The sequence below is a fragment of the Salmo trutta genome, chromosome 10, assembly GCF_901001165.1.
Source record: "Salmo trutta chromosome 10, fSalTru1.1, whole genome shotgun sequence".
In the NCBI taxonomy this organism is placed as follows: Eukaryota; Metazoa; Chordata; class Actinopteri; order Salmoniformes; family Salmonidae; genus Salmo; species Salmo trutta.
Genome location: NC_042966.1, coordinates 11,864,592 through 11,892,201, shown reverse-complemented (window position 1 = coordinate 11,892,201; position 27,610 = coordinate 11,864,592). Strand labels below are relative to the sequence as shown.

Sequence of the window (27,610 nt, the reverse complement as noted above, 5' to 3'; positions counted from 1 at the left end):
CACAATCCCCTCAGTAGAAGAAAGTGTTAAAAACAAGCGACTGGCGTATTGATGGTGTATTAGTAACAAAGTTCTAAATGTGTTTTCCCCTCCATGGTGGAGGGTCCCTGAGCTCCCCTGTCCGTGAGGTGAGGAGGGCAGCCACAGCCACCCTCCAGACACTAGCCCAGGTGGATAGCTCTCCCTTCCACTCCATCATAGACAGGCTGCTGAAGACCACCGAGGAGCTCACTGGTGACCCCACTCACCTCAAATAGGTCAGACACACACACACACACACACAAAAACAACCCAGTCGTTTCATATAAAAGCTTGAAAGTCAACCTTTATTAATACTGTAAAAAAAAAAACGTGTCAAAAAAGAGAATCTTAAGACGTCTTTCCATACTTGTTTCAGTACTCCCATGAATACATTAAAAACAATGGTTAACATGTAAAAGAATGGTTAACATTTAGCGCAGGGGTGTCAAAAATATGGCCAGCGGGCCATTTTATACTTTAAAAATCACAAAAACAAAATAGAAATAGTATAAAAATTATAATGGACCAGCGTGCTAATAATCATTGAAATGAAAGCTATACAGACAGGGAGCATAGGAAATTCAAAAAACTTTGGGTTGAGGACTATTTTTTGCAAATTTTGACAGTGAGGAAATATAACACATTTTCAGTGCGGCCCTTCGGACCTCGTTGAAGACCGAATGCGGCCCCGGGGGCAAAATTAGTTTGACACCCCTTATTTAGTGTCTCAGAGTTTTTTCTCAGGAGAACACAATGATGATCATTCTGAAGCAAAGAGATAAAAACACACCAGGGACTACATAATAATGAGGTCTATTTAACGTTGTTGCTCGCTCCTCTTACTATGACATTGCTTGAGTGGGATGATGTTCAAATAAAGAGCCATAAATCCAGTCATACAAATGGAGGATGTTCATCATTGTCAAAAAGTAGAACTATATTATTACACTTGGGTGCCATAGAGCTTTATTTGTGTCGTACCGATAAAAACAAACTAAATGCATGCACCTCTCTTAATCATCATCATCATCATCCTGAACAGCTTTCAGCAGTGCTACAAAATATCAAAGGAATATAGTAACACAATAGTATTATAGGACATAATCGCATGAAGTACATTATACAAAGAGAGTAGAAAAATCTAAGTAGAACAATTCTGAAAGGTACTGTGTGTGATAAGCATATAATAGTATTCCTCAACCTTTGTCTGTACCAAGGACCCGCATGCTATGGACTTCCTCCTTTGAGGGCTTGATTTAAATCAGTGTTGGTTCATGGACAAATCACTGAAATTTCATGTGCCTTTTGATACAGGACAGTTGCACTTAGGAAGGCAATATTCCATGACCTAGTGCCGGATTATAGACCAATGGGGTTGAGAAACACTGCCATATGAAGTTGCGTGAATAGTTGTTTGTTTACATGCACAGTGTCCATCTTTGTCAGTGGACACCTTTGTCGTATTCAAGTACGCTCCTCTAGGTCTTTGGGGTTAATAAATTAGAGATGCGGTGAACTGCCCTGCAGTTGCAATGTGATTGTGATTCAATAAAAAAAGAAAAGGTAACAAACAATACAATGTATAAAAGTAAAGTACAGTTTTGAGACTGTAAAGAAATTGATGAGAGCCAATGACCTGACTTTAGCGGTTTTGTTTGAGAGGTTCATGGTTCAAAAGTGATTTAAAAAACGAACAATATAAAAATTATGCTATATCTGAACTGCATTCAATGTGCACAGATACCGATATCAACTTAGATAAACCTGGGTTCATCCTTAGAGATAATCACCAAAAAGTGTTTAAAAATGCAACATTTTTACGCTAACAAATCTCTTACGCTACGCCTATGTATGATTCTCAACTAACTCATTCAGGGGATGTAACAAAAATTATCAAGGTGTTTGTGCGCCTCATTTTTGGCAGACCATGTGCTCCTATCCTGAGAGAGTATACTGTATAAGCAGAAATCTTACGTGTTCAGTCCATATAAAAAGTGTCCCAGTGTCAACTTATGCTTATACGCTTATGGCTTCCAGCAACACTACCAAATGGGAGTAATTAAAATGGGTTTCTTGAACGGAATATGGAATAACCCACATGGGCTAAAACTGGCTTTCGCAGTCTGTGTAAACTTATTTGGACATGAGAAACAAATATTAAACTTAATCAAACCAGTGCCATGTTTTGTTGACCCCCTAAAAAATTTGCCCTTTCAAATCTTCCAATTTACAAAATAGAGACGTAAGAAGATACATCTAAAAATGTACAAAAGAGAGATGCAAAAAGCTCCAAATTCTACATCATCTACATTGGTTTGATAGCAAAATTCAATCCTTGTGGTGGAAAGTAAATCGACTCAGAGATGACTAAAGTTAAACAAATTCACACAGTCTCACTCTACTGTCGCCTTGCCACTAACAATCTAGCATACTCAGTAGGTGATCAAATCATTTCATCCATTGCAGTATGTTTCTTTCTATGACTACATATTTTGCTGTCCAGCAACAAACCATAATGTCTCCTGCTAATTTCACCCCAACTCCAATAAATACTGTGCTTATTTTCGGTTGAGGGAGCATCTTTGGCAATGTGGACTATTTCTTTATTGGAGTGGGGTCCCTAATTTGCTCTCATGGTCTGCTGTTTGGGCAGGGTGGGGGGCGTGTGGGAGGGGGGCAGGGGGGCCCTGGGGGGGTGCGGGAGGGGGGTGGCCCTGGGGGCAGCTGGGTGACGGGCGGCGCTCGCGGGGGCGGGCTGGTCTGTGGTGGCGGCGCTGTAGTGGGGCTGATCAGGGGACGGTAGTCCGAAGCAGGAGGGGGGCTATGGGCCCGGGGAGGTGCCTTGGCTGCTGCCGCTGCCTCGTCCTTCACCCGGGTGAAGTTGATGCATCGACCCTGGGGGGAAAGAGACAGTAACATCAGATTACACGGGGATCAATGTCCTAAAAGTCAGGAGGTATACAGAACCCCATTAAGCTACAGTAAAGACATAACTCTGATTACATTGTACCCCCCTCCCTGACATGATCCAGCCCCTCTCCCATGTACAGCACACAGGTGTCTAACTCCCATCTAGGCGAACACCTCAGAGCCCAGCTGACCCCATGGTCATGGGATGGTCACTACCCATTCTGTCTGTTCCAACCAGGACCAGCTGGCTGGATGGTTAACCATCAGCCCCTGCTGTGACCCCCCTACGCCCTCTTCCCAGTCCAATGTTCTGTTCCAATGTACTGTTGCTGTTGCCAATGAAACTGTAGCTGCTTTCCAAAAACTCCATGTTGTTTATAGCACCATATGGAGAATGAGAGAGAGAAAAATAGATAAAGGGGGAGAGAGACAAAGGATTGGTAGGGGGGAGATCTGAGTTCTTGAGGCAAAATAAGTTCATTTTGTTGATCAACTTTTGCTCTCTATTCTCGTCCACAGCAGTTACATAGTTTGAACCCCCACCATCCACCACAGTGGCCTCTTACTGTGAACTCTCGTGGTTTATTGGCTAACTCAGATTCATGCCCTTACTGGAAAGACAACCCAGTAAGCCTTTTTCCATCCCCCACACAGATAGGCAGGCATGGACTTACTAGGGCATACTGTAGGACTGTAGAGGCATTTAACATTATGTAAACACACACACACACACACACTGAGTGGCCGCATCCGCAAAAAAAATCGAAAACAACCGAGGACACATTCCATTCATCCTGACTTGTAAATTATGCGTCAAGGAGAAAAAAAACAGAAATCCCCTGGTAACCAAACACTGTCTCCTCAAATCCACTCTAAGTCTCTGACATTCCTTCAAGTCAATAACAGGATGAGAACAAAAGAGGGATGTTGAACATAAAATCAAATATCCTTTCATTCTCTGCAGACCCTTTGAGAGGTTCATTTCAGCTACCTTTCTGCGAGTACTTAACATTGAACCAGTGTGGTTTGAGACATTGAACCAGAAACTTACAACACAAAGGCCAGACAAAGAATGTCCTTCGAACCTCCATTTTCCAATGTCTACCATTAAACCCAGATGTCATAAAACAGACTAGTCAGGGCTGCTTCAGCAGGGTTCGTGTCCCCGCTGGTTGAGACGACTCTCGTGGTTGTCTCAGCTGCCTATTACCTCATGCCCTTCGCAGTGCAAACTCTCCATCTGGGGAGACATTAAATCAAAGCCTCTAGTTTAACCTCAGGAGTCGATCTGCTCGAGCACGTGGTGTTTTATGTAGGAGCTCGCGGAGAAGTTGGAGAGTAGTTGGAGACAAATAGCTGAGGTCCAAATAGCTGAGGTCCCTAGGACTAGGGCTACACACAGACAGAGAGGGAGATGACTAAACCAGACTAAGCATGCTAATCATACCCTGTACACTATACTGCACTCAACCTAAACTAAGCAAACAGGGAGAGGGTCTGTGTCCAAAACCAGCACAGAGAATCCCATAGTGGAGTGGGAGAGGAAGATGGAGAGAGAGGAGGGGTGTGGAGAGAGGGAGAAGACTGACGGAAGGGTCAAAGAGAATGAGAAATAAAAGAGGAACAGATGGCGCCTTTCTGTTTTTCAGTGTCGTGGAGTTACATAGCTACATGAGTTGTATTCAGAGAGGATGCATTGACCAGGGGGACATAGCAGCTCCATTGTGGACTGATGAAATCAAAGGAAACTAGGGATTGAACTGTAAAGGCTTTTAGCCAAGGCTTCTCTCAATAGTGCCATTCAGGATACAGGCGTCGTCATAGCAAATCAGCATGGTAATAAAATGCAACACAGCAACAGACTGAAATATGTCTGTCAGGAATCCAGATCGGACCTTGGCCAAATGGGTCCAATGGAACACACAAGGCCTGTGTACATGCTGTGAACGCCAATACGGCCTGTGTGTGTGTATGTGTCTGTGTGTGAGAGAGAGAAAGAGAGAGAGGGAGTGTGAGTGTGAGTGATAAGAGCTGTGTTAGCAGCTAGCATGGCCTAGGGGACAGACATGCTAAAAAGTCAGTAAGACAGTTTAATGGTTCTCCTCAGGTCACACTTTACACAGGAAAGAGCTTGCCTGCCTTGTATTCGTTTCCATTCCCCCTAAAAAAAACTAGATTTCACCAGTACCAGTAGGCCTGCCTGGGAATTTTTCTGCTTCTTCGTAACAGACCGCAAATTACTTGAGTTGGCGACGCCATTACACGGAAACACTTCCTCTGGAATAAGCAATGCGTCATGTTTAACCTTTTGCACGTGGCGATCGTTAAAAGTTTTCCTGGGTCAAACCCTTTGAACAAAGTATCGACATCTATTTGGCTGGGAGAAATCTTTGAAATTTGAAGGAAGCCAAGCATTAGCATAAGCATCATTGTTCCTCTTTGCGGTCGAAAAGCTTATTTTCTGTGTTGTTGTTGAGAGCTTATCTGGCAGTACTTCACTTCTTCTCAGTTCATATATTTGGCTGAGAGAACACTCTTTAAACGTGGAATTCCAGTTAAAAAGGGTTATTTTCTTCAAATAACGCATGATTTTAACTAGTACCTGGAGAGGTGCCACCTCAGCAGGCTAGCTGCAGATCTAGAAGGAAAGAAAGGAGAGGAGGGCTATGGGATAAAGAGTCTCTCATATAGCCCAGCCCTCCAAGTGCATATCTAGAGCAAAAACCACCTTCAACCAACCCCAAGCCAAACTCCAATCTCCGTTTTGATATAAAGGGTCAGTATGGCAGTTCAAACATGTGCCCGATCAGAAAGTAGTTCAAGTCGAGGTTTTTAAAACATAAGGTGGATCTGTCTGGAGCGCGTCCACAGCTCTGATTTATTTTCTTTTTATGGCAGCGGCCGATTTGAAGCAGGTTTTGGCCTCTGCCTTATCATGAATTTTGGCACCGCAGGGGCATTTTTTTTAGGGAAGTGTAGGGCTGTATGATGAGGGATAGGGCTAAGGCTGGGCTCCCATGGTGTTTTAAAGCTTTAGTACTCACGTGATCTCCTGGCTGAGGCCGCATGAGAGAAACCTGGTCGTAACCGCGGCGAAACAGGGCCCAAATGGCGTCCAGTTTACCCTGCAAACAAAGAGAGGGAGACATGGCTATAGTGAATACTGTCAAAAATGTTACCTGTGTAAAGTGTGTATGGCCAATATGTCATTTCATACTACACACAGTACCCTATTATACATGTATAGGTAGAGAGGAAGAGTGTGTATAAACTAGTCTGAGAACGAAAGGTAGAAAGGAAAGAGAAGAAGAGTGTTTTTACCTGTATGGGGGTGTACCACTTCCTGTCTGTGGCTGGCTTCCTGTTGTGGGCCTTCTTGGGCTTGGGCTCGTACGGCTCAAACTCCTGCTCTGGCATTTTCACCACGGCGTTCTTGGGCTTCTCCAGCTTAGCCCCCTCCTCGGTTGAACCCTTCCCTCCCCAGCGCACCTGTAGGAGTGGAACAAAGATGGGGTATGACCTACTGTACCTGTGGAAGTGGGCCCACAGTACATACTACACACAGGCAGTGATGTAGAGTCTAGAATAAAGTTCCAGCTGTCATGTGTTTGTGAGGAAATATGGAAGATAAAGATGGACATTTATTTGGGTGTAAATGTAATGTGATTAGATCCACCTCACCTCCATTCTTTTGATTCCTCCGACTCCTCTTCCTCCATAGTAGGATGCATCCACGGTTGGCCACTTCTTCTTGGGCATGCCATCTTCATCATCTGATTCCTGGCAGACAGAAAAGGTGGGAGCAAATAATGAACTTCCAAGCAAGTGTTCGATATGCCTAGGCTGGTATTTTCGGCTGGCGTGAAGTCGGAGCTACTGTCAAAATCACGATCTTAACTTTGACTTGTAAAAGCCAGGGTTCTGCTATTTTCTAACCCTGGCGCGAGGGTTGGTAATTTACCTGTCTTATATTAGCTCGCTTGCGCTGAGGTGGGTGGAAATATTTTAGGTGTGTCTTTAAAAATGTGCGCTAATGTACCAATTTTAAGCAGAGCTAGTGGTGATATTAAGACCAAAAGCTGGACTTAGCGGTAACACAATTGCTTATGATTTTGCCAACAGAGCTCACAGTAGCCTACGTTTTATTAAAATATCACAAGCAGCAAAACAGTCAGACATTCCCTTTTTTCTTTATATTGAACATTATTTTTCTCCAGCTTCTGTGAAAAGTTTGGCCTCATTAGGCCTATCTGCGATGCCCATTGACTGAAAGGAGCCAGTGACTGTAGGAAGAATGTTTAGGAACATCGAGTTATAACAACTGCTTATTATTTTTCCTTTATAATCAAGTAAAAAAAAATTGCATCTTCCACTTTCATTTGTTGGACCAAACCGTCCCGTGTGGCTCAGTTGGTAGAGCATGGCACTTGCAACGCCAGGGATGTGGGTTTGATTCCCACGGGGACCAGTACGAAAACATGTACAGTGGCTTGCGAAACTATTCACCCCCTTGGCATTTTTCCTATTTTGTTGCCTTACAACCTGGAATTAAAATGTTTTTTTGGGGGGGGGTTGTATCATTTGATTTACACAACATGCCTACCACTTTGAAGATGCAAAATATTTTTTTTTGTGAAACAAGCAAGAAATAAGACAAAAGAACGGAAAAATTTAGCGTGCATAACTATTCACCCCCCAAGGTCAATACTTTGTAGAGCTACCTTTTGCAGCAATTATAGCGCAAGTCTCTAAAACTACTACAGCTCCTTCAAGTTGTATGGGTTCTGCTGGTGTACAGCAATCTTTAAGTCATATCACAGATTCTCAATTGGATTGAGGTCTGGGCTTTGACTAGGTTATTCCAAGATATTTAAATGTTTCCCCATTAACATCTCGAGTGTTGCTTTAGCAGTATACTTAGGATCATTGTCCTGCTGGAAGGTGAACCTCCATCCCGGTCTCAAATCTCTGGAAGACTGAAACAGGTTTCCCACAAGAATTTCCCTGTATTTAGCGCCATCTATCATTCCTTCAATTCTGACCAATTTTTCAGTCCCTACCGATGAAAAACATCCCCACAGCATGATGCTGCCACCACCATGCTTCACTATGGGGATGGTGTTCTCGGGGTGATGAGAGGTGTTGGGTTTGCGCCAGACATAGCGTTTATCTTGATCGCCAAAAAGCTCAATTTTAGTCTCATCTGACCAGAGTACCTTCTTCCATATGTTTGGGAAGTCTCCCACATGCCTTTTGGCGAACAATTTAAGCAATGGCTTTTTTTCTGGCCACTCTTCTGTAAAGCCCAGCTCTATGGAGTGTGCAGCTTAAAGTGGTCCTATGGACAGATACTCCAATCTCCGCTGTGGAGCTTTGCAGCTCCTTCACGGTTATCTTTGGTCTCTTTGTTGCCTCTCTGATTAATACCCTCCTTGCCTAGTCCATGAGTTTCGGTGGGCGACCCTCTCTTGGCAGGATTGTTGTGGTGCCATATTCTTTCCATTTTTTAATAATGGATTTAATGGTGCTCCGTGAGATGTTCAAAGTTTCTGATATTTTTTTATAACCCAACCCTGATCTGTTTTTCTCCACAACTTTGTCCCTGACCTGCTTGGAGAGCTCCTTGGTCTTCATGGTGCCGCTTGCTTGGTGGTGTCCCTTGCTTAGTGGTGTTGCAGACTCTAGGGACTTTCAGAACAGGTGTATATAATATACTGAGATCATGTGACAGATCATGTGACACTTAGATTGCACACAGGTGGACTTTATTTAACTAATTATGTGACTTCTGAAGGTAATTGGTTGCACCAGATCTTATTTAGGGGCTTCATAGCAAAGGGGGTGAATACATACGCACGCACCACTTTTCCGTTTTACATTTTTTATATATATTTTTCATTTCACTTCACCAATTTGGACTATTTTGTATGCCCATTACATGAAATCCATTTAAATTACAAGTTGTAATGCAACAAAATAGGAAAAACGCCTAGGGGGATGAATACTTTTGCAAGGCACTGTATGAAGATGTATGTACTGACTACTGTAAGTCGCTCTGGATAAGCTTGTCTGCTAAATGACTAAAATGTAAAAGATCGTGGGACTTCCCGTCGCTGTCCTTGGTGCTGAATCCGCTTGTAGCCTAAGATATTTGCCTGTTAGTTTGTTACCTTTCACGTGGCAAAGTGACTAGCAGGCCATATCAACGGCGATGGTTGGTTAATCTTACACTACATGACCAAAAGTATGTGAACACCTGCTCATCGAACTCTCATTCCAAAATCATTGGCATTAATATGGAGTTGGTCCTCCACTTTGCTGCTATAACAGCCTCCACTCTTCTGGGAACGCTTTCCACTAGATGTTGGAACATTGCTGCGGGGACTTGCTTCTATTCAGCTTCAAGAGCATTAGTGAGGTCGAGCACTGATGTCGGGCTATTTGGCCTGGCTTGCAATCAACGTTAGAATTCATCCCAAAGGTGTTCGATGGGGTTGAGGTCAGGGCTCTGTGCAGGCCAGTCAAGTTCGTCCACACCGATCTCGACAAACCATTTCTATGTGGAACTTGCTTTGTGCCCGGGGGCATTGTCATCTTGAAACAGGGAAGGCCTTCCCCAAACTACTGCCACAAAGTTGGAAGCACAGAATTGTCTAGAATGTCATTGTATGCTGTAGCGTTAAGATTTCCCTTCACTGGAACTAATGGGCCTGACCCGAACCATGAAAAACAGCAAAAGACAATTATTCCCCCTCCCCCAAACTTTATAGTTGGCACTATGCATTGGGACAGGTAGCATTTTCCTGGCATGCGCCAAACCCAGATTAGTCCGTCGGACTGCCAGATGGTGAAGCGTGATTCATCACTCCAGAGAACGCGTTTCCACTGCTCCAGAGTCTAATGGTGGCGAGCTTTACACCACTCCAGTCGACGCTTGGCATTGCACATGGTGATCTTAGGCTTGTGTGCGGCTGCTCGGCCATGGAAACCCATTTCATGAAGCTCCCGACAAACAGTTCTTGTGCTGACTTTGCTTCCAGAGACAGTTTGGACCTCGGTAGTGATCGTTGCAAATGAGGACAGACGATTTTTACGCTCTATGCGCTTCAGCACTCGGTGGTCCCGTTCTGTGAGCTTGCGTGGCCTACCACTTTGTGGCTGAGATGCTGTTGCTCCTAGACGTTTCCACTTTACAATAACAGCACTTACAGTTGACCGGGGCAGCTCTAGCAGGGCAGAAATATGACGAACTGAGTTGTCGGAAAGGTGGCATCCTATGACAGTGCCACGTTGAAACGTCACTGAGCTCTTTCTGTAAGGCCATTCTACTGCCAACGTTTGTCTATGGAGATTGCATGTTCAATTGTCCATGGCTCGAACATGCCCTGCATTTTCGAAAGGCGAATACAATGTGTGTAGAAAAATATTTCTATGTTAAAGCCAATAAAAAAAACTAGACTGGCTACATGTTTGCTGTAACTAGGCCTATTGTATGGTTATTGTATACAATTTAATAAACTATCTTCAGTGGATAGGACAAGCATCCATGCCTCCTGCCCCAAGAGTCCTTACGCCTACACACTATGCTCACTGGACGCTCATGGAACGAGAGATGCGATGTATGATATCATGCTTCTGACCCGATCCCAAATGTTTTTTTTTTTCTTCATTTAATTTGATTAAAAACCAAACCTATTGGAAAGATTCCACCGTCCATGAGTTTGTGTTGAGAATGTACATGGCTGGAATGCAATGCAATTCCGTCTGCTATTTCTGGGGAAGTTCAAATATGATCTGTGAGATTGTTCCATGATGTTTAGAAAACATTACAATTGGGAGTATAATGGATCTTCATATTGGATCTTTGTCCAGTTCCTGTGAAAAGTTTGGATGTGCGTAAAACCCTGCATAGTCTAAGTTGCCTTGTCTGTATAATACTCTCACAGGGAGCAATGACGGCGCCTGTAACTGTTTAGACTATTTAAAACAATTGTTTTTTATTTGTATTTTGTTTTTTTGCAAGACTCAAGCTGTTTCCCCTATCCAGCTGTTCCATTCTCCGTGTAGCCTGCCGCTAGAATGGACGGTATCGCTCGAGTCGCAACAAAATTGAATATGACATTATGGATAAAGTTCGGAATGACAACATTTCATGTGCTCAACATCTAAAGTCCTGCATCAGTATATTGAGAGCTTTTCTGTTTCTAAAATGACGTATTTGGGAGTTTTTGGAGCATTTGTTCATGTTTTTTCAGAGTCTCTGTATTGTACAACAAGATGAGGAAGTGACTTGCTGGTTGGCCTAAGTCTGTCAAAAAACAAGTGGAATCGCAAAAAAAGTATCTGGACCCTTCTATTACATGCCTGGAATTTACATCAAAAAATAGAGATTTGGTTGTGAAAAAACTAAATGTGCCTTCAAGGGCTGACTTACTGGCTCTGGAGGGGGTGCTGGAGGAGGCTCTTTGATCACCTAGACAGGAAGTTCAGGGTGGAAAGTCACATTAATATTAATTGATGACAGTGACTAAGTGGTCACATCAGGTGTTCATGATCGTTCCCTGGCATTTGTCATTCATCATCTGAATGAACTGCAAAACTGACAAAGAAATTGTCACACACTTTTAAAGTCATATCTATTATATTCTGGTAACACTCTTACACAAACAATAACAACATCATTTGCATTACATTGAACCAGGTTACTTTTAAAGGGTTATTAAATCATTCAAATGGCAGTTACTCTGCTAAAGGGTCTACTCTATACAGTATAATATAACATGTGGCCCATAATTGCCATCATATTGAACCAATTTTTGATGGTTACCACTGTGCAGCAGAGGGGCCAGAACCACCACATGAACAGCATTGCCATCAACAGGAACAAAACCAGAAGGGTGATGAGAAGGATGGTACCATCAAACTGCCAGGGGAGATAAGAGTCATCGTTAAGACAGGGTTAGGACCCCCAGATACACAGACCAGGAAGACTGATGAGAGATGAGAGAAGTTGAGGAGGGGTCTCAAGATCTAAATAGGGGACAATATGGTTCCTATTAGAGCCTATAGATTGTGGATGGGATGTGGTGGTGTTTTTTTATTTTTGTGGGTGAGCGGAGTGCTGTTTAAAATCCCTCTGACGTGGGGGGCTTTTGGGTGGATCATTGCTGAAGCCCCTGTGGTTTGGCTCCAGATAGAACACCAGATAGAACACCAGATAGAACACCAGATAGAACACCAGATAGAACACCAGATAGAACACCAGATAGATCACCAGATAGAACACCAGATAGAACACCAGATAGAGCACCAGATAGAACACCAGATAGAACACCAGATAGAACACCAGATAGAACACCAGATAGAACACCAGATAGAACACCAGATAGAGCAGAGAAAGAAAAGAAGAGGAGAAGGAAACTTACTCAAGCAAAACAGGAGCCCTCTGAATTTTTATTTTGAAAATAAATGCCCCGGAACAAGATTAAGGAGGAAAAATGAGGCAGAAATGAAAAACCGAAAAAGATTAAGATAGAATCAAAAAAATTAAAACAATTCTGGAAATAGGATAATTATTTCCCAACATTAGACAATTTCTAGTGAGTTTTTGAGTAGTAGTTGTAATGTGATTGGAAGAGCATACTTACACACTCTGTGGTGGTGATGTGCACAGAGCTAGTGATGAACGACAGGCCTTCATTCATGCTCACTTGTAGATAAACAACCCTGAAACACAAAAACACACATGGTTTCAATACAGGATATGCAAATGGAAGCAAATTATACTAGTTAGGACTTGCTTGGACAAGACAGCTGAATGGCAAAATGGCACCGTTGTCCAGTGCCACACAAAATGAGCTTTGCGCCCAACAAACAAACAGGCTATTATTGCTCAGACATGTTATTACATGTCTGAGACTAAGTAGGGCATCGGCACTGGCATCAAAGTTGGTTAAACCCTTTTGTCAGCCAAGACAAGTTTTAACTTGCCCGACCAAAAACAATCGATGCCCATATCACATCTCTTTTTCTTCCTATCTCCAAAAACTACTGCCAGTACCTTTCGCTTCTGGGCACAAAACAATTCTAGCCAGGTTAACAGATCAAACCTCAATTATTGAAAAAAAACACATTTTGAATTCCACACATTTTTTCTAGGGGTGCAAAGCACGTAGACTGATCAAGAGGGTATGCGAAGTAGGCCATTTTTGACTGATAAAGCCTCTTCAGGTTTGACTGTCTGGAGTCGGGTATGTGGTTTAAGTTCATGCGCACGCATACCTCAGTGCCAGCAAACAGCTTCTTATCCCTTAAAGAAGTAACAATCAGAGGAAAAATATGGACAGTTGGACATGGGCTATGTTCACATTTTGTAGAGATGTGAGTATGTTTGTGCGTGTGTGTGAGGGAAGGGTGATACATTTGACCATGGGGTGCTAACTGCCAGATTACTCTACAGATGAAGAGAAGATGACAAAAGACGAGAAAAAAATGAGGAAAAAAATATGGCAGAGAGGGAAGGGAGTTAGAGAGAGAGAGAGAGACAGAGGAGTCACTGTAGCAGGGTGAGGAGGCGAAGGTAGAAGGCTGGAGGGAGAAGGTAGAGGAGAGGACAGGAGAGAAGTAAGCAGGGAGGGGAGAAATTAGGGGAATGTGGTGATAAAAAAAAGAGGCTCTAAAGTGGTTTGTTGATTTCGAAACGAAGCCAGCTGATGGATGATGGGTGTGTCTGTTGTTAGGATTAAGGGGCAACCTTAACACCGTCCTCATTATGAACAGACAGGGCTCTAACCAATGAGGATCTAAACGAGTGCTCATCGTCATATAGAGAGAATAGAGGAGGAGTGGACTGAGGCCCTGACAGGGATCGTAAAGACACCCTAATGCACGGCGGGCTTCTTCTGGGTCTCTCCCTCTGTTAGTGTGTTTGTTAGCGAGGGCTGGAGAGTGATCGGCTAGACATGTGGTTTAAGAGGCAACACACTCTCATCCTACAGGGATAGCTCGGACCATTGTAAAACGGATGTTAAAAAAAAAACAGGTACTCACTGCCCAACTTCATCTATAACCGGAGCTGTACACAGCAGGAACGTGTCTTCGATATCCACAGGCTTCTCATCTGGGGAGAGAGCCCAACACTTTTGTCAGCGGTTTCCTTAAATAAACTTAAGTTTCTTCAATCACCTATAGTACTTCATGCATGTCACAGCTGAAAATACACATTAGTATAAAAACACCTGGTAAGCCTACAGTGTTATAAAGGTAATTATAAACTGGGTGGTTCGAGCCCTGAATGCTGATTGGCTGACAGCTGTGGTATATCAGACCATATACCATGGGTATGACAAAACATTTATTTTTACTGCTCTAATTACGTTGCTAACCCGTTTATAATAGCAATAAGGCACGTTGGGGGTTTGTGGTATATGGCCAATATACCATGGCTAAGGGCTGTATATCCAGACACTCCGCGTGGCTAAGAACAGCCCTTAGCCATGGTATATTGGCCATATACCACACCCCCTCAGGCATTATTGCGTAAATGTAAGCAGGTACTCACTAATTGTGAGGGTGTCATTGACTTTAAAGCTGCATAACACCTGCTCTATATTTCTGGCGTGAAGGAAACCATTCCCTCTCACCACCACCTGGAAACTCTCTGGAAATAAAAGACAACAGCTTTAGTTTAGGAAAAATAGTACAGATACATACATACATACATACATACATACATACATACATACATACATACATACATACATACATACATACATACATACATACATCAAAGGCTATCTTAGGAAAAATAGTACAGATACATACATACATACATACATACATACATACATACATACATACATACATACATACATACATACATACATACATACATACATACATCAAAGGCTATCAGACATTACACAATTATGTTGGATAGCACACGAGATTACATAGATTGGCTTGGCAACATTGGTTAAATAATACAGAAAACATACTTAGGAAACAGACTGCAGGTCATATGGGACTTGTCTCTCTCGATTTGGAAAAAAAGTAATTTATCAAATTGACTTCCATTTGGCAGGCCAGGGTAAATTCCATTTAGAGCCGCTCTCATAACAAGATCCCCAATACGATACACTCCATTTAGCACCAATGGGGATTCCTGTCTGTTGGTGTCATTAGAGTGATCAGACTCCTATGCAGTCAGCTGGTTGGCATGGCTAGCTAGCTAGTTAGCTATCTGGCTAGCTGTTTTGTTTTGAACGCTGGAATTTGAGGAAGCAAGCAAGCAAGCCCAAAGGAGGAGGACAGCAGAGATCTGTGTGGAGATGATAGAGGCTTGTTGGGAGGACTACAGGGCTACTCTGATCTGTTGCCGATGTGTAGTGGGTTTTCTGGCGCCCTAAACTCTAGAGGCTGCCGGGGGCATTACTCAGGTGGGTGCTGCATGTTGGTGGTGGTCAAGGAGTAGCCGGGTAGCTACCAACAGAGACCTTGCTGCAGGGTGCCCTGTTCAACGGCTCTGAACCGGTACTTCATTATTCTGAAAGGACCCGTCTTGACTGACCAAGGCTCCTGAGGCTTCTCCCTGGCTGTGACAATGATACACACTCCCTGCCTCACGATGACAATAAACTATCAGATGATTTCTTCATTTGTTTATTTAGTTAGATTTACATATGGACTGAACACTATAATTCAGCTCTAAGCTGCCAATGTTGTACACTATTATTGACAATAAACTAAACCTTAAATATAATAATTCATTAGGAAACTAATTGAGAAGAAACGGACAGAAACAGTGAGGGACTACCTGAATATGTCCAATAAGAAACGCTTGTTTAAGTTTTCCATTGCATAATGTTTGCTACATTTTACTACGGTGTGCACTAATGAATACGTGCCAGCTGAGCCTCAGTCAGAGGGAAGGGCACTGGCACCAGCTTGGCCTCTTAATGAAATGAACACAGCACTTAAGCAATGACAGAAAATTAGCATTGACTGGCATTGATCTGCTTTGTTCCTATAGGGACCCCACCTCCTGCACAAACACTGGAGGGCTCTGCAGCTAAAATCTCAATACAGGACTTCTTGATGATCTGGAGAAGGAGAATAAGGAGATGAACTGAGTTGAGTAGGTTAATATTAGCTCAAATTAACTCATAGCTTGTCAAGATTCTGTCAAAATAAACAGGTAAATCAAATTTGAGACATTCAGTAGCTGTCGATTACAACATCTTTGTCTATTTTGTCTTTTCATCTTTATTTTATCTTTCTTTGAAGGTATGTCTCGTGAAACAGGACTGTGTCTCCTTTCTGTCCACGGTTTATTTACCGAGTCGATCACTCCTCGCAGGGCTACGAATCCGCCCATCACAGGAAACACATGCTCGATGGTGTCTGCTATGGTGGCCAGCTATAGGAGGAAGGAGAGAGCAGATTTATTTACACAGGCCCAGTGCTTCCTCCTAGCTCACATCTCAGGAACCAGAGACAGACACATTATTTACATCATGACCCATTCTCTTCAGCGAAGAGTTCAGTGAACACTTGATTTGAGAATTATATTGTATCTCTATAGTCTTAGAAGAAAGGTGCTATCTAGAATCTAAACGGATTCTTCGGCTGTCCCCATAAGAGAACCCTTTGAAGAACCCTTTTTGATTCCAGGTAGAACCCTTTTTGGTTCCAGGTAGAACCCTTTTGGGTTCCATATACAACCGTTTCCACAGAGAGTTCTACATGGAACCCAAACGGGCTCTACCTAGAACCAAAAAGATATCCTATGGGGAAAGCTGAAGAAACCTTTTGGAACCCTTTTTTAAAGAGTGTATGGCTCCATCTTTCTCTACATGCATGACCAGGTTAGGGGGAGAGTACAATGACAGGCACACTAAGCACAATCAGGTACAATCCTAATGTACAAACGACATTGGACAGATGCCTAAACTACTGTGCCTTGACAGGTATAGTATATACAGGTATATTATATACAGGTATAGTATATACAGGTATAGTATATACAGGTATACTACAGTATATTATGTCCAGGCATTTTGTGAAAGTCAATCTGGGTGGTAGAATGATTCATAGGGCCAATCAGGTTTCAAATCCAGTTTCACACTGCATGACTCTGAAACATTCTTCTTAGCTAATATGTTAATCGTTTGCATGCTAGTCAAATCGCCTAATTTCTCTATCACTAACGTGCAGCCTGGGATATTAGTAGCCCTACCAACCTCACAAGCAAGCTCAGGTTCAAGGTGTGTAGGTAGATACAATTACAGGATACATAGTCTACAAACGGGTTACTAAAAATAAATAGCACATATTGTAATCATTGTATTGAAAGAATATTGAGTGAGTAGTAAACTGCATGTAATTATGTACTTTTTGTTTTAATAACAGGTTCCTAAATGTGTTTTCACAGGGGAAGAGGACATGCATCTGTTTCACTGCAAACTAAATCGTTACCTGTGTCTCGTTGAAGTCTTTCACTCCAACACAGTACACCATAGCTCCTAGAGATCGGCTTCTCTCCGCCTGTTTGTTAAAAAACCAAGAATCAACCCCAGAGAACATGTTTTTACATTGTCTTTCCTTTACATCAACAGGAAGGTGAACGCTATAGTCCTATTTGATTACCTCCTGCTGTGCAGTGACGAGTTGGTGTTCGTTCAGCTCCCCATCAGTCAAGGCAATGATAACACTTGCTGTTCCTGTAACGGAGAAGTCAATCAATGGTATGACTCAACATTGCCAAGTACAGAAAAAAATGGAGCGATTTTTTTTATTTAGGTATTTTTACCAAAGTTTTCATGGTGTATCTGCTCATTTGCCTGAAAAGAGAAGACAATATTATTCTTATTCTGTTTAAAAAATATATATATATGTTTAACAGGTAAATAATGTGTGATAAAGTAAGAACCCAGTCAGAAGAAGATATGTACCCTTTGCAAGCCCAGGTGCATGAAGGTGTCTCCACCTGGTATCTCTTTCTTCAACACATTCAATCCTTTTCTTATCTCCACCCTGACAAACAACACAGGCCACAAATCACAAATCACGTGTCATTGAAAATGTCCTTGGCTGGTCTTTAAAATGTCATTGCTGAGTAAAACAGATCAAAGTTTAGAGGGCTTCATAACTTTCTTTTATTTCAAAGTCCTTATACACGACAATGGATGAGTCCCAAATGGCACAGTGTTCCCTATAAAGAGAATAATGTACCATTTGGGATGCAACCAACATTTTTGTGTACCTGTTTTCTGTCAGTTTCATGAGAGTGGTTCCTCTGGATGAGAACACAATAAAGGACATTCTCAACATGGGGCTGTAAAACACACAAACACAAGGGTTAGATATACTGTACGCTTTTGGCACCATTTTCCTTTTGTCGAGCCTCAAAGAGGCCATACTATGTTTGAACTCAACCAATAAACAAACAACAAACTATAGGGACCACACACTCCAAACCATTTATTTCACCGATTTATTCTGATATTCAAGCATGTGTTTTGACGTCAAAAAGTCCCTAGCATGAGAAAAACCTTGTCCATCAGAGGAGGCTGGTGGGAAGAGCTATACGAGGACGGGCACATTATAGTGGCTGTAATAAAATACATGGAATGGTATCAAACACATCAAACATAAGGAAACCAAGTTTGACTCCCTTCAATTGATTCCATTCCGGCCATTACTATGAGCCCGTCCTCCTATAGATCCTCCCACCAGCCTCCTCTGATGTCCATGCATCTAAGCATAAGTCAGAATTGTCTCGTGTGGTGAGTTCTGTCCTATTGTTTGTGTACGTGCCATGTTAACAAGGATTCAGGACCCCGTTTTTCAGACAAATACATACACTGAAGTGAGCATGTTGCTTGCAATACTACAGCACGTTCAAAGTCAATTCCATGGTTTCTGCTGTTGTTTTTGAGACTATGGTAATGATGCAAAACCATGCCAACCAAACTGAGGTAGCAAACTATCTACATTAGATGTCCATATTTATCTCCCAGCTTGAACCTCTCGACCTGCCATTATGTTCATGACACATGCCATTACAGCGATGGGATGGTAAGCAGCATATGCAACAAAATATTTTGCTTTGCGATCTGGAGTTTTATTTTGGGAGCACCAGTGCGACTAGAATAAAATCCAAGAAAAAACGTAACGCATAACAATATTTATCCGCAACCCTCTTTCACACTGTTCATGACACAAACTGTTCACACTCTTCTTGTTGGCGGAGAGAAATTGCTGCAGGTTTAAAGCTTATTTCCTGCAATTCTATTCATTTTGCATAGGAATGGATACTTTTTTTGTTGTTGCCATTTCCAAGCTAATTTCCTGCAATTCTACACTTTTTGCCATGTCTTATGTGTGTTCATGTGATATTTCAGTGACAAACATTACAACAAAGTCAACGGGCAAAACAAATGTTAGCTGACACGGGCTAGTTGATCTGGACATTTCTGACAAGTTATAAATAGCTCTCTAAGGTCTTCAGCAACTAACATGACAAGAGGAAACCTGCTGATGCATTACCCAATTTAGAAATGACACCTTGTGCATTCTATGATTACAAATTTCAGGAGTAAATCGAAAGCCGGACTGAGTTCCTTTTTTTATGGGGGGAACCACTGGTGTAGATCAGCATGTTTGTGCAATGACTACTTAAATGTGATTAGGATCCTCTGGGAAACACTGACCAACACGTTGGTTCCTACCCTGTCGTAACTCCTAGCTGGCTTTTTCATTTGTTGTCATGCCGAACAACACAATCGTTCTATTTCTATGATTCGCAACAGTTCACCCAAGTGTTTTGATCTATATTGCAAGTCAAATCACCATTTGTGGTTGGAAAAAAAATCGCAATTTGTCTTTTTTTGCCCATATTGTGCAGCCCTACTAATAACCTTGGTAACTTTACCAGTATATGCAAACATCTGGTGGCACAAAAAGAAAGTCAAAGTTATATCTTCTTCAAGAGATGTACCTGTACTTCAAAAGTAAGTAGGATTCATATGGGCTCAATATAGGCTATATCTCAATCCATTTAAAAATATATATTTCTTTCAATACATGATATTGAAAATATTTTTATGATGCTCGCTTACCTGATAAACTTTTCAGCTAGATGCTCCACAAAGGAGTAGATTTCTATCCAGTGGTGTTTCACACTGCCAGATCTTAGAAAGAAAGAAAAACAGATGAATATTTACATCATATGAATTACTGTTGTTTAAAACCACACTTCACACATTTCCTATATGTTTATCCAACACCTCCTAGTAAAGAAATTGTATACAACATAGAAAAGTAAACACACACAATCCTAGCATAGATATTATTATTAAGCGGACTGGCCTAATAATGTGTCACGGACAATCTCCATTGACACAAACTAACTCCATGCGTTAGGGAAAAGGAGGAAAGTAGGTTAGGACACATCTGAGGACCAGTCATGACTAATTTAGCAAACTGCCCAGCTCAACTCCCATGGGGCTGAGGAAACAGCTCTGAGCCTCCCTGAGGGACCACAGTGAAGAGCTTCATTTCCTCTCAGACCCACGTGTGAATGGAAGGAAGAGACCTGGCTGGGGGTTGTGGCGGTGACTCGTTACTGAAGGATATAAAACATGGGAAATAAGCTAATTTGTTGAACTGAACCAAACCACAGCCCTGTTAGCGGATGGCTGAAGCAATAGCTTGAAATAGGACAAAGCTGCTGACGAAGCCGCACATGGATGTCACGTAGCTCTAATCTGGGGCCAGACATAACATTAATTTGTTTCCCAGTTTAGTCTCCGTACTGGTTTCCTGGTGTATATTTTTGTTGTTGTTGTGTAGGATAAGCATACATGATATACTTAGCAGATAGAGAGTTGTGTATATTCTTTCATAAACTATCTCCCTCCCTTGTTCTTGTTTTTTCCTCCAACAAACTTCCTGTTTGTCCAGCACATCAAGGCATTGCATCCGTCTGAATCAATGCACCCTGTGAGGGCAAGACTTTTCAAACTAAACAAACCTTACCCAAATAAAACTTGTGGGGGAGTCCAGCTAACGTCTCATTGGATGTTCAACAAATGTGTTGACTAAACAGTGTTCATCTGACGTGGCTTGAACACACACAGTTGGATTGGCCTGACTTGATGGAAGAGACAGTCTGTCAGGGATGCAGTTTGTTTCATTACAAGGGGAAAATACTGCAACTCAAAATGGCTTCTTTCATGTACTGTACAGTCATATAGGGATAGTGTTTCAGTGTTTTTCTAAGACGGGTTAAGCTAAGAACTCCCGCCTTGGATATTTTTTGCATTACGACGGATATTATTTGTGTTGGACAAGACTGTTCTCTGAGGTACCAGGCAGTCGTGGGATTGTGGCCGAGCTTGCAGTTTCCTCACCTGTATAAACAGCATTAGGAAAGGAAGTGGGCTATTTTCTTGTAAGATCCTCGTTGAAAATGTTTGTGGTACTTCTTCTTTGATCTAATTTTAATAGACTGAGTCAAACCATTACAGCTCAAAGGTTTGGGTTTTGTTCATGTAAAATGTTTTGGAAGTTGTTAACCCAAGCTTCAACAGCTTTGTTGACTAAAATGATTAAGGCCTTGACAACAGAAGTTGGAGATTATATCATAAAATGACTGAGCATATGCTTCCTTTTCCTAGTCTGTTATACAATTGATAGATCCTCTGACTATACTTATATATATATAAATGAGAGAGAGAGAGAGAGAGAGAGAGAGAGAGTGCGTGAGATCGGGGGTAACATTAGGACAACTGGGATAATTAAAGCAACGTGTTGGCTTTTTATTCATGTCATCTGCTGGGTGAAAGCAGAAAAGATCCTTCAAAGATCTACAGTCCAGTGCCTTGTCTGTCAGCCCAAACAAGTGACAAAAGGCCAAAATAGATCAGCATCATCAAATTCGAGGGACCGGTGAGGTCAGTGCTCTAACCAACTCCTTTAAAACTGTCCTGGGGAACAACAACATGACTGATGCTACACGACTTTTAAAGTCCGAACATCGCGGAGACCCTCACATTAGACGACCATCTTTCCTGTGATTGTTTTTGTCTTGGCGGTGGTGTGCACGCTAAACGATGTGGCACCGCCGGGGGGGGGGGGGGGGGGGGGGGGTCACACACTACGAGATTCTTCACCTGGTCGTGACGATTCTTGATACCACACTGCCGCGCTAAAACAAGGATGTGATGTGATCGCTGGAACGAGCTGTGGCTCAAAGCAGCTTCGTAAACGTTTTCAGTCAAACATTCATGCTTGCCGTACAGAGTTGAAATATCTAGCCCAATACATTTGGAATTGAATGACATTGTGTGTAAAGACCTTGTCAGAGATGTAACGATTTGACACTTTGGCAAGTACAAATGCATACTAGTGATGGTCATGGCTCCTGCTCGAGAGTACACATTCTGGGTAATGCAATACAATGTGTCATCTCACTGGCTCCTTCTCTGGAGAGCTCTCATTGGCTATTTAAAAAAGAATCTATATATTTTACCTTTATTTAACTAGGCAAGTCAGTTAAGAACAGATTTTTATTTTCAATGACGGCCTAGGAACAGTGGGTTAACTGGGGCAAAACAACAGATTTGTACCTTGTCAGCTCAGGGATTTGATCTTGCAACCTTTACAGTTACTAGTCCAACGCTCTAACCACTAGGCTACCTGCTGATCGCCGTTCTCCAAATCTTGTCGTTGCATATCTCACACTACAAGAGCATTGCAGATTTAGTGCCCATCAAACATGTTTGAAAATATCTGGACATCTGGGACTGCTCAAAAATGGGATCGGTAGCCCTGAGATTGCGTCTCTGAGGGCTACTCGGGACGCCCGCGCGCCCCAAGTAGGCAACGACATGGGGATTTTGTCTCCAATCTCAAAAACTTGTCTGGGACAGCTAAATTGGGGCCAAAGCCGTGTAGTGTACACCCAGCTTGACAGGCTATGGTCTCAAGGCCACAAGCAACAACTATGTCTCTAGTTTGCTAGAGCATTTGATTTGATTGCTTTGGCTGCACTGTTTCCAAACACCTCATGGCACTCGGGGAGGCAACATGGACCATTAACATCTAGCAATGCTAAACAGACCATGTCAGGACTGCGCTAGATGTCAGAGAGAGAAACTATTCATTACTTTAAACACATAAAAGCCCGGACGACCCAGAGTAAATATATTTTATTTTTAATCAAGCTGCCGACTGTGTGAAAACGCACTGCTAGAACCAGCAAAATGAAGTGAGTCAGGGAGAGGGAGAGAGTGAGTGAGACGAGTCAGGGAGAGAGAGAGGGTTCAGTCGGTCTGGGCCAGGGGTCTAGCCTATTACATGTGGGGTAAAAAGCTCCATCAGACCAGGCGCTCAGTAAAGGCGATGGGCTCTGCTCTTACGCGTGTTGAGAGGAAAATCCAACACCATGAAGCTAGTGTCACATTCCAGATGGGCCTGCTGCATGGTAAGAACCACCCCAGTCTGCGACCAATTAACTGACTATGCATAGGGATTTGTAACGGAGAACCCACTAACCTACTTTTAGCTTGAGGCCTACTTGCTGTGTACTAGGCCCCCCCCATCTGCAATCTTTATTTTCTCTCTCCTACTCTCTCCTTTTCTTGGATATTTTGTCTCTCCTCTCTTTCTTCTTTTCAAAATGTTCTCTGGGTGCAATATTTTCTTGTCTAAATAAATGACTACCGGTCAATGACTGCCATTCCTTTAAAATGTCTGTCTCACTCGGGTCCCTCAACACACTCGGAATTCTAGACGGTATGATAACATTTAACAAGGCACTTATTCCTGCAAAACACATGTGCCAAAAGCTACTTCTAGCGCTTTATGGAGGCCAAAGCAGCACCATGGTCCTGAATAGATAAAAAAAGCACATTCCACAATGAGAAGGTTTTGACATACTGTATTTCAATTATTTATAGACTTCAGCTGTAGTCCGGTTGGCTTGGACTTTTAAATGATCATGACTTAACATCCAACTTCAATGTCGGCCTGTGAGAAGAACAAGAATGACGAAGACTTGAAAAGGAGGAAAAAATGGCTGCTATATGCAGCGACCATTGGGAAAACACAAGTGCCAAACATAACTATTTCCATTTGTCCCTATCGCTTGATCAGAAAACAATGATGGGTCATTCCATATGAATTCAATCACTTAGTGACCGCACCCCTTTTGAACGGAACCTTCCATACATGTTTGACCATGGTAGAAGTGGTCAGAAAGTGACTTTTTGGAACTGAATGCCAAAACATTCTGGAGATAGAGGTGCTCAAAGTTGACCCATTTTGCATACCCAACCCTACCATTAGACCTCCATGTCTTCATCACTGGAAAGGATAAACAGTTAAGTTTGATATCATTTGAAAGCTTTCAAACAATTTTATAATATCTTAAGATTTTTTTTTATAAATGAACAATTATGCAATCTTTTAATCTTCAACAGCAATTATGTAAAAATGTGTAAACTCAGATTTGTCTTGTTTTCGCATATGTTCTACCTTAGACCCTAATTTACATAATCTGAGGTGTTTGTGTTGTGCCTTCCATTGGTTGAGACACAGCATAACTCTTGAATACAGGGTGAGTGTCATTTCAATCATAGAAAGAGAATTAATAGAATGGACCTATGCCTTCAGGTCACTGCAATTTAGCTGGTACACCATTTCAATTTCAAATTTAACTCCCAATTACAACCAAAAAGATGGCCGCCGGTCTACACACTGTCGAATGTCAACTTGAATGGGAATGTCTAATCTAGTATCTATATTTCTATGATTTCAATTGGTTTCCTATGGAAGATTGACAGTATAATTTAAAACAACAGATATTCCCACTCAAATGCACATTAAGACTAGCTGTCGCCATTGGCGTCGGCTAATGGGAAACCTAATAAAATACCCCGCAAAATAAAAAACATTCTCTGATGTGTGAACCAACCATCTTTGTCAATTCTGTACACATTTTAGTACATTTATCAAACAAAACATGACTGACACCCACCCTGTATTCAAGAGCACGCCGAGTCTCAACCGATGGTGGACACAACACAAACAACTCTGATGATGCAAAATAGGGTCTAAGCTACAACATACTGTAGATGAACATGAAAAAAAATCAGTTTTCGTGTTTTTAGATTATTGGCTTTATAGGTAAAAAAAAAGTTACATTTGTATTTTAAATACATTTTTGTTCAATAAATTATAAAATACTTTGACATCCCTCTTTGTAAAGCTTTCAAATGAAATCATATGGATATCTAATGGTAGGGTGGGGTATGCAAAACAGGTCAAACTTTGAGCACCTCTATCTAAAAAATTGTCCCTTTCTGACCACTTCTACCATTCTACCAACATGTATGGAAGGTTTTGTTCAAATCAAAAGGGCTGAAAGTGATCAAAATCTTATGGATCCACCCTGATATCTGTGGAAATCTGCTAGAGCATCAGAGCTTCTAGCATCATGATCCTGTTTCCTATAAACGGTGAATGTTCCATGGGCCAGTGTTTTTGCGTCCTACAAGTGGTAAATGAGGGTGTGCCAATGACAAGTAGCCTAAGTGAGGTCAAGGAAGTTATTTTAGCAGACCAAAGGTAAAACTAGGGTGTTTCCCCATACCATCTGATGAGAATTAGCTACAGTGGTAGGTAGGTAGTGTGTTTTGAGGATCTTTATTGTGCAGAACATTTGGCATCAGTACCGGTCTGTGGTGATAGAAACATGCCTAAAACAATCCCTTTGTGTTGTGTTCCTTACAAAACAGCAGGATAGGGCCTACCAGTCTGATTCAGCACAAACTCATACCTCTGTAGGCCTATGGTACACCACAACATAGGACAGCTTAAAGTTGGTTCTCTTTGATCCACCATCCATTTGGACTGTAATGATACATGATATCCACATGGTCCATTTTCCTTTATTCAGTGACCACTTGGCTGGGGGAGATTTTTCCATAAACTAGTCATGAAGCCTAAAGGACTAATATTCAAAGAAACTCGAGACCAAGTTGCTGTAGACTAGTTGTAGCCCTATGCAGCATGACAAGAGGCAGGAGTTTTTTCCCTGACCTGGCCTGGAGAAAGAAAACTCTTGGTCCTGTAGAATATACAGTAAATAAGGCACAGAGTTCTTCCAGCTCAGGAAAAACTCCAGACCCTAAGCATGACTCAGTAGCCAAGCCACCGTACAAAGGGCTATATCCTGTTAACCTCCATACATCCTGTTAACCTTAATCTTAGGTCTGTGCATCTAATAAACAGCTCAGGCCTGAGGGATGAGGGGGTGTCCCTAATGAGCATTTGGTTGTTTGAAGTCAGGAACCTCAAACAGTGGCACCAACATCCACAACCAGGGCCACAATATACCAAGGTTGAATCATACATCTGCTATGAGTTTTGTTTATAAATGACATTCTATCTAAAATATGCTTCAATCTGATCTGATCTATTACATAAAGGCGCTAGGCTTAGGCTATAGCAGGACAGAAAGGTCTGTATAGTCTACTTTTCTCTCCTGAGACAGTGAGAAAGGCCTGCTGCTGGTCTAGCATAAGATGTTGGAACCACAAAGATTTTTCCTATGTGGGTGGAAAGGAGGAAATGCATGAATTGGTCACTCTATGAAAACTATACTCCTGCATGTTAGTTGTAGGTAGTCATGTACAGACAGTACAGACTGTGTCTTATTCCCCATTCTTTAATGTGAAAAAGTAAGTAGTGGACCTTGTAAAGATACCCGCGGGCATGCACAGACATGCTTCCCCCATTAGGACAGAAGGAATAAAAAAAGATACAGAGAAGTTTATGATCACTTGTACTGCTTCTTCAGCTAACGCTTCGAACACACCGACAGCACAATGCGCAAAATAGTACGCAACATCATATGGATATGTATGCAACAAAAGTTCAACATTCACCCTGTGCTACCATTTCTGTCAAGCCGTCTACGTACACCGAACGCACTGCAAATGCCTCTGCAACGCAATGCTGCAAGGCAAACGCAGCGTTTCATTGGAAATGAATGTAATTCTGGTGTACCAAAATGCAATGACCATGTCGGTGTGTTCGATGCATAGTCAGCCTCCTACTGCATCACCACGCACACGCACACTACTGCCTGTTGATTAATGACTTAACGAGGTGAAAAATGAATTTATCAAGTTAATTTGTGAGCAGCCTATATAGATTCTTTATCCCTGCCTTGTGCAAAAAAAGAGAGAGGTCAGACTATACAGAAACAGCTGTAACAGCTGGAATAGCTGATTTACATTACTAATTATTTTTAAGTGCATTAACAGTCTGCAACGTTGTAAAAACACTACAACTTTTGTATTTTAACTTTTTATTTTACTTGAACAGTGTAGGCTTTGCTATTGACATATGTGTGTAACCAGAGAAGCTTGGCATCTCAATATAACGGTATCTTGGGTTTATTTAGCCTATGCAGTATAATAATAAAATATGGCATTTTGATAGTAACTTACTTGTCAAGCACAAAATACAAGTCGAAAGCCCCTTGACATGTACTTTCCTCCTCTTCTTTATCTACTTGCTCTGGTTCAGCATTTACGGATGCTAAAGTGAACATAAAAAATCCAAGGAAAAGTAGGGCGAGAGACATTTTCACCAACAACCTCGCCAT

At 42.0% G+C, this 27,610-nt stretch overlaps 1 protein-coding gene across 1 annotated transcript; it reads right to left on the bottom strand.

The window, feature by feature from the left end:
- Positions 1–305: 305 nt before the first annotated feature.
- Positions 306–27,610, bottom strand: LOC115201113 (anthrax toxin receptor 1). The gene is made up of 18 exons (XM_029764409.1): positions 27,453–27,610; positions 20,052–20,123; positions 18,194–18,265; positions 17,883–17,964; positions 17,741–17,771; positions 17,578–17,651; positions 17,407–17,475; positions 16,268–16,348; positions 15,971–16,031; positions 14,492–14,590; positions 13,981–14,050; positions 12,579–12,657; positions 11,759–11,854; positions 11,366–11,404; positions 6,613–6,711; positions 6,253–6,420; positions 5,976–6,056; positions 306–2,916 (listed from the first exon to the last, which is right to left on the bottom strand). The coding sequence occupies exons 1-18, from the start codon at positions 27,608–27,610 to the stop codon at positions 2,653–2,655; spliced, it is 1,695 nt and encodes a 564-aa protein (XP_029620269.1). The 3' UTR covers positions 306–2,652.

Excerpts from the sequence above, each read along its gene's own strand:
- LOC115201113 (XM_029764409.1), bottom strand. The coding sequence starts at position 27,610 with ATGGCGAGGTTGTTGGTGAAAATGTCTCTCGCCCTACTTTTCCTTGGA. Across the intron at positions 18,266-20,051 it reads CTAGCTGAAAAGTTTATCAG|CCCCATGTTGAGAATGTCCT; the intron begins GTAAGCGAGCAT and ends TGTGTTTTACAG. Across the intron at positions 6,712-11,365 it reads CAGCACCCCCTCCAGAGCCA|GAATCAGATGATGAAGATGG; the intron begins GTAAGTCAGCCC and ends TCTGTCTGCCAG.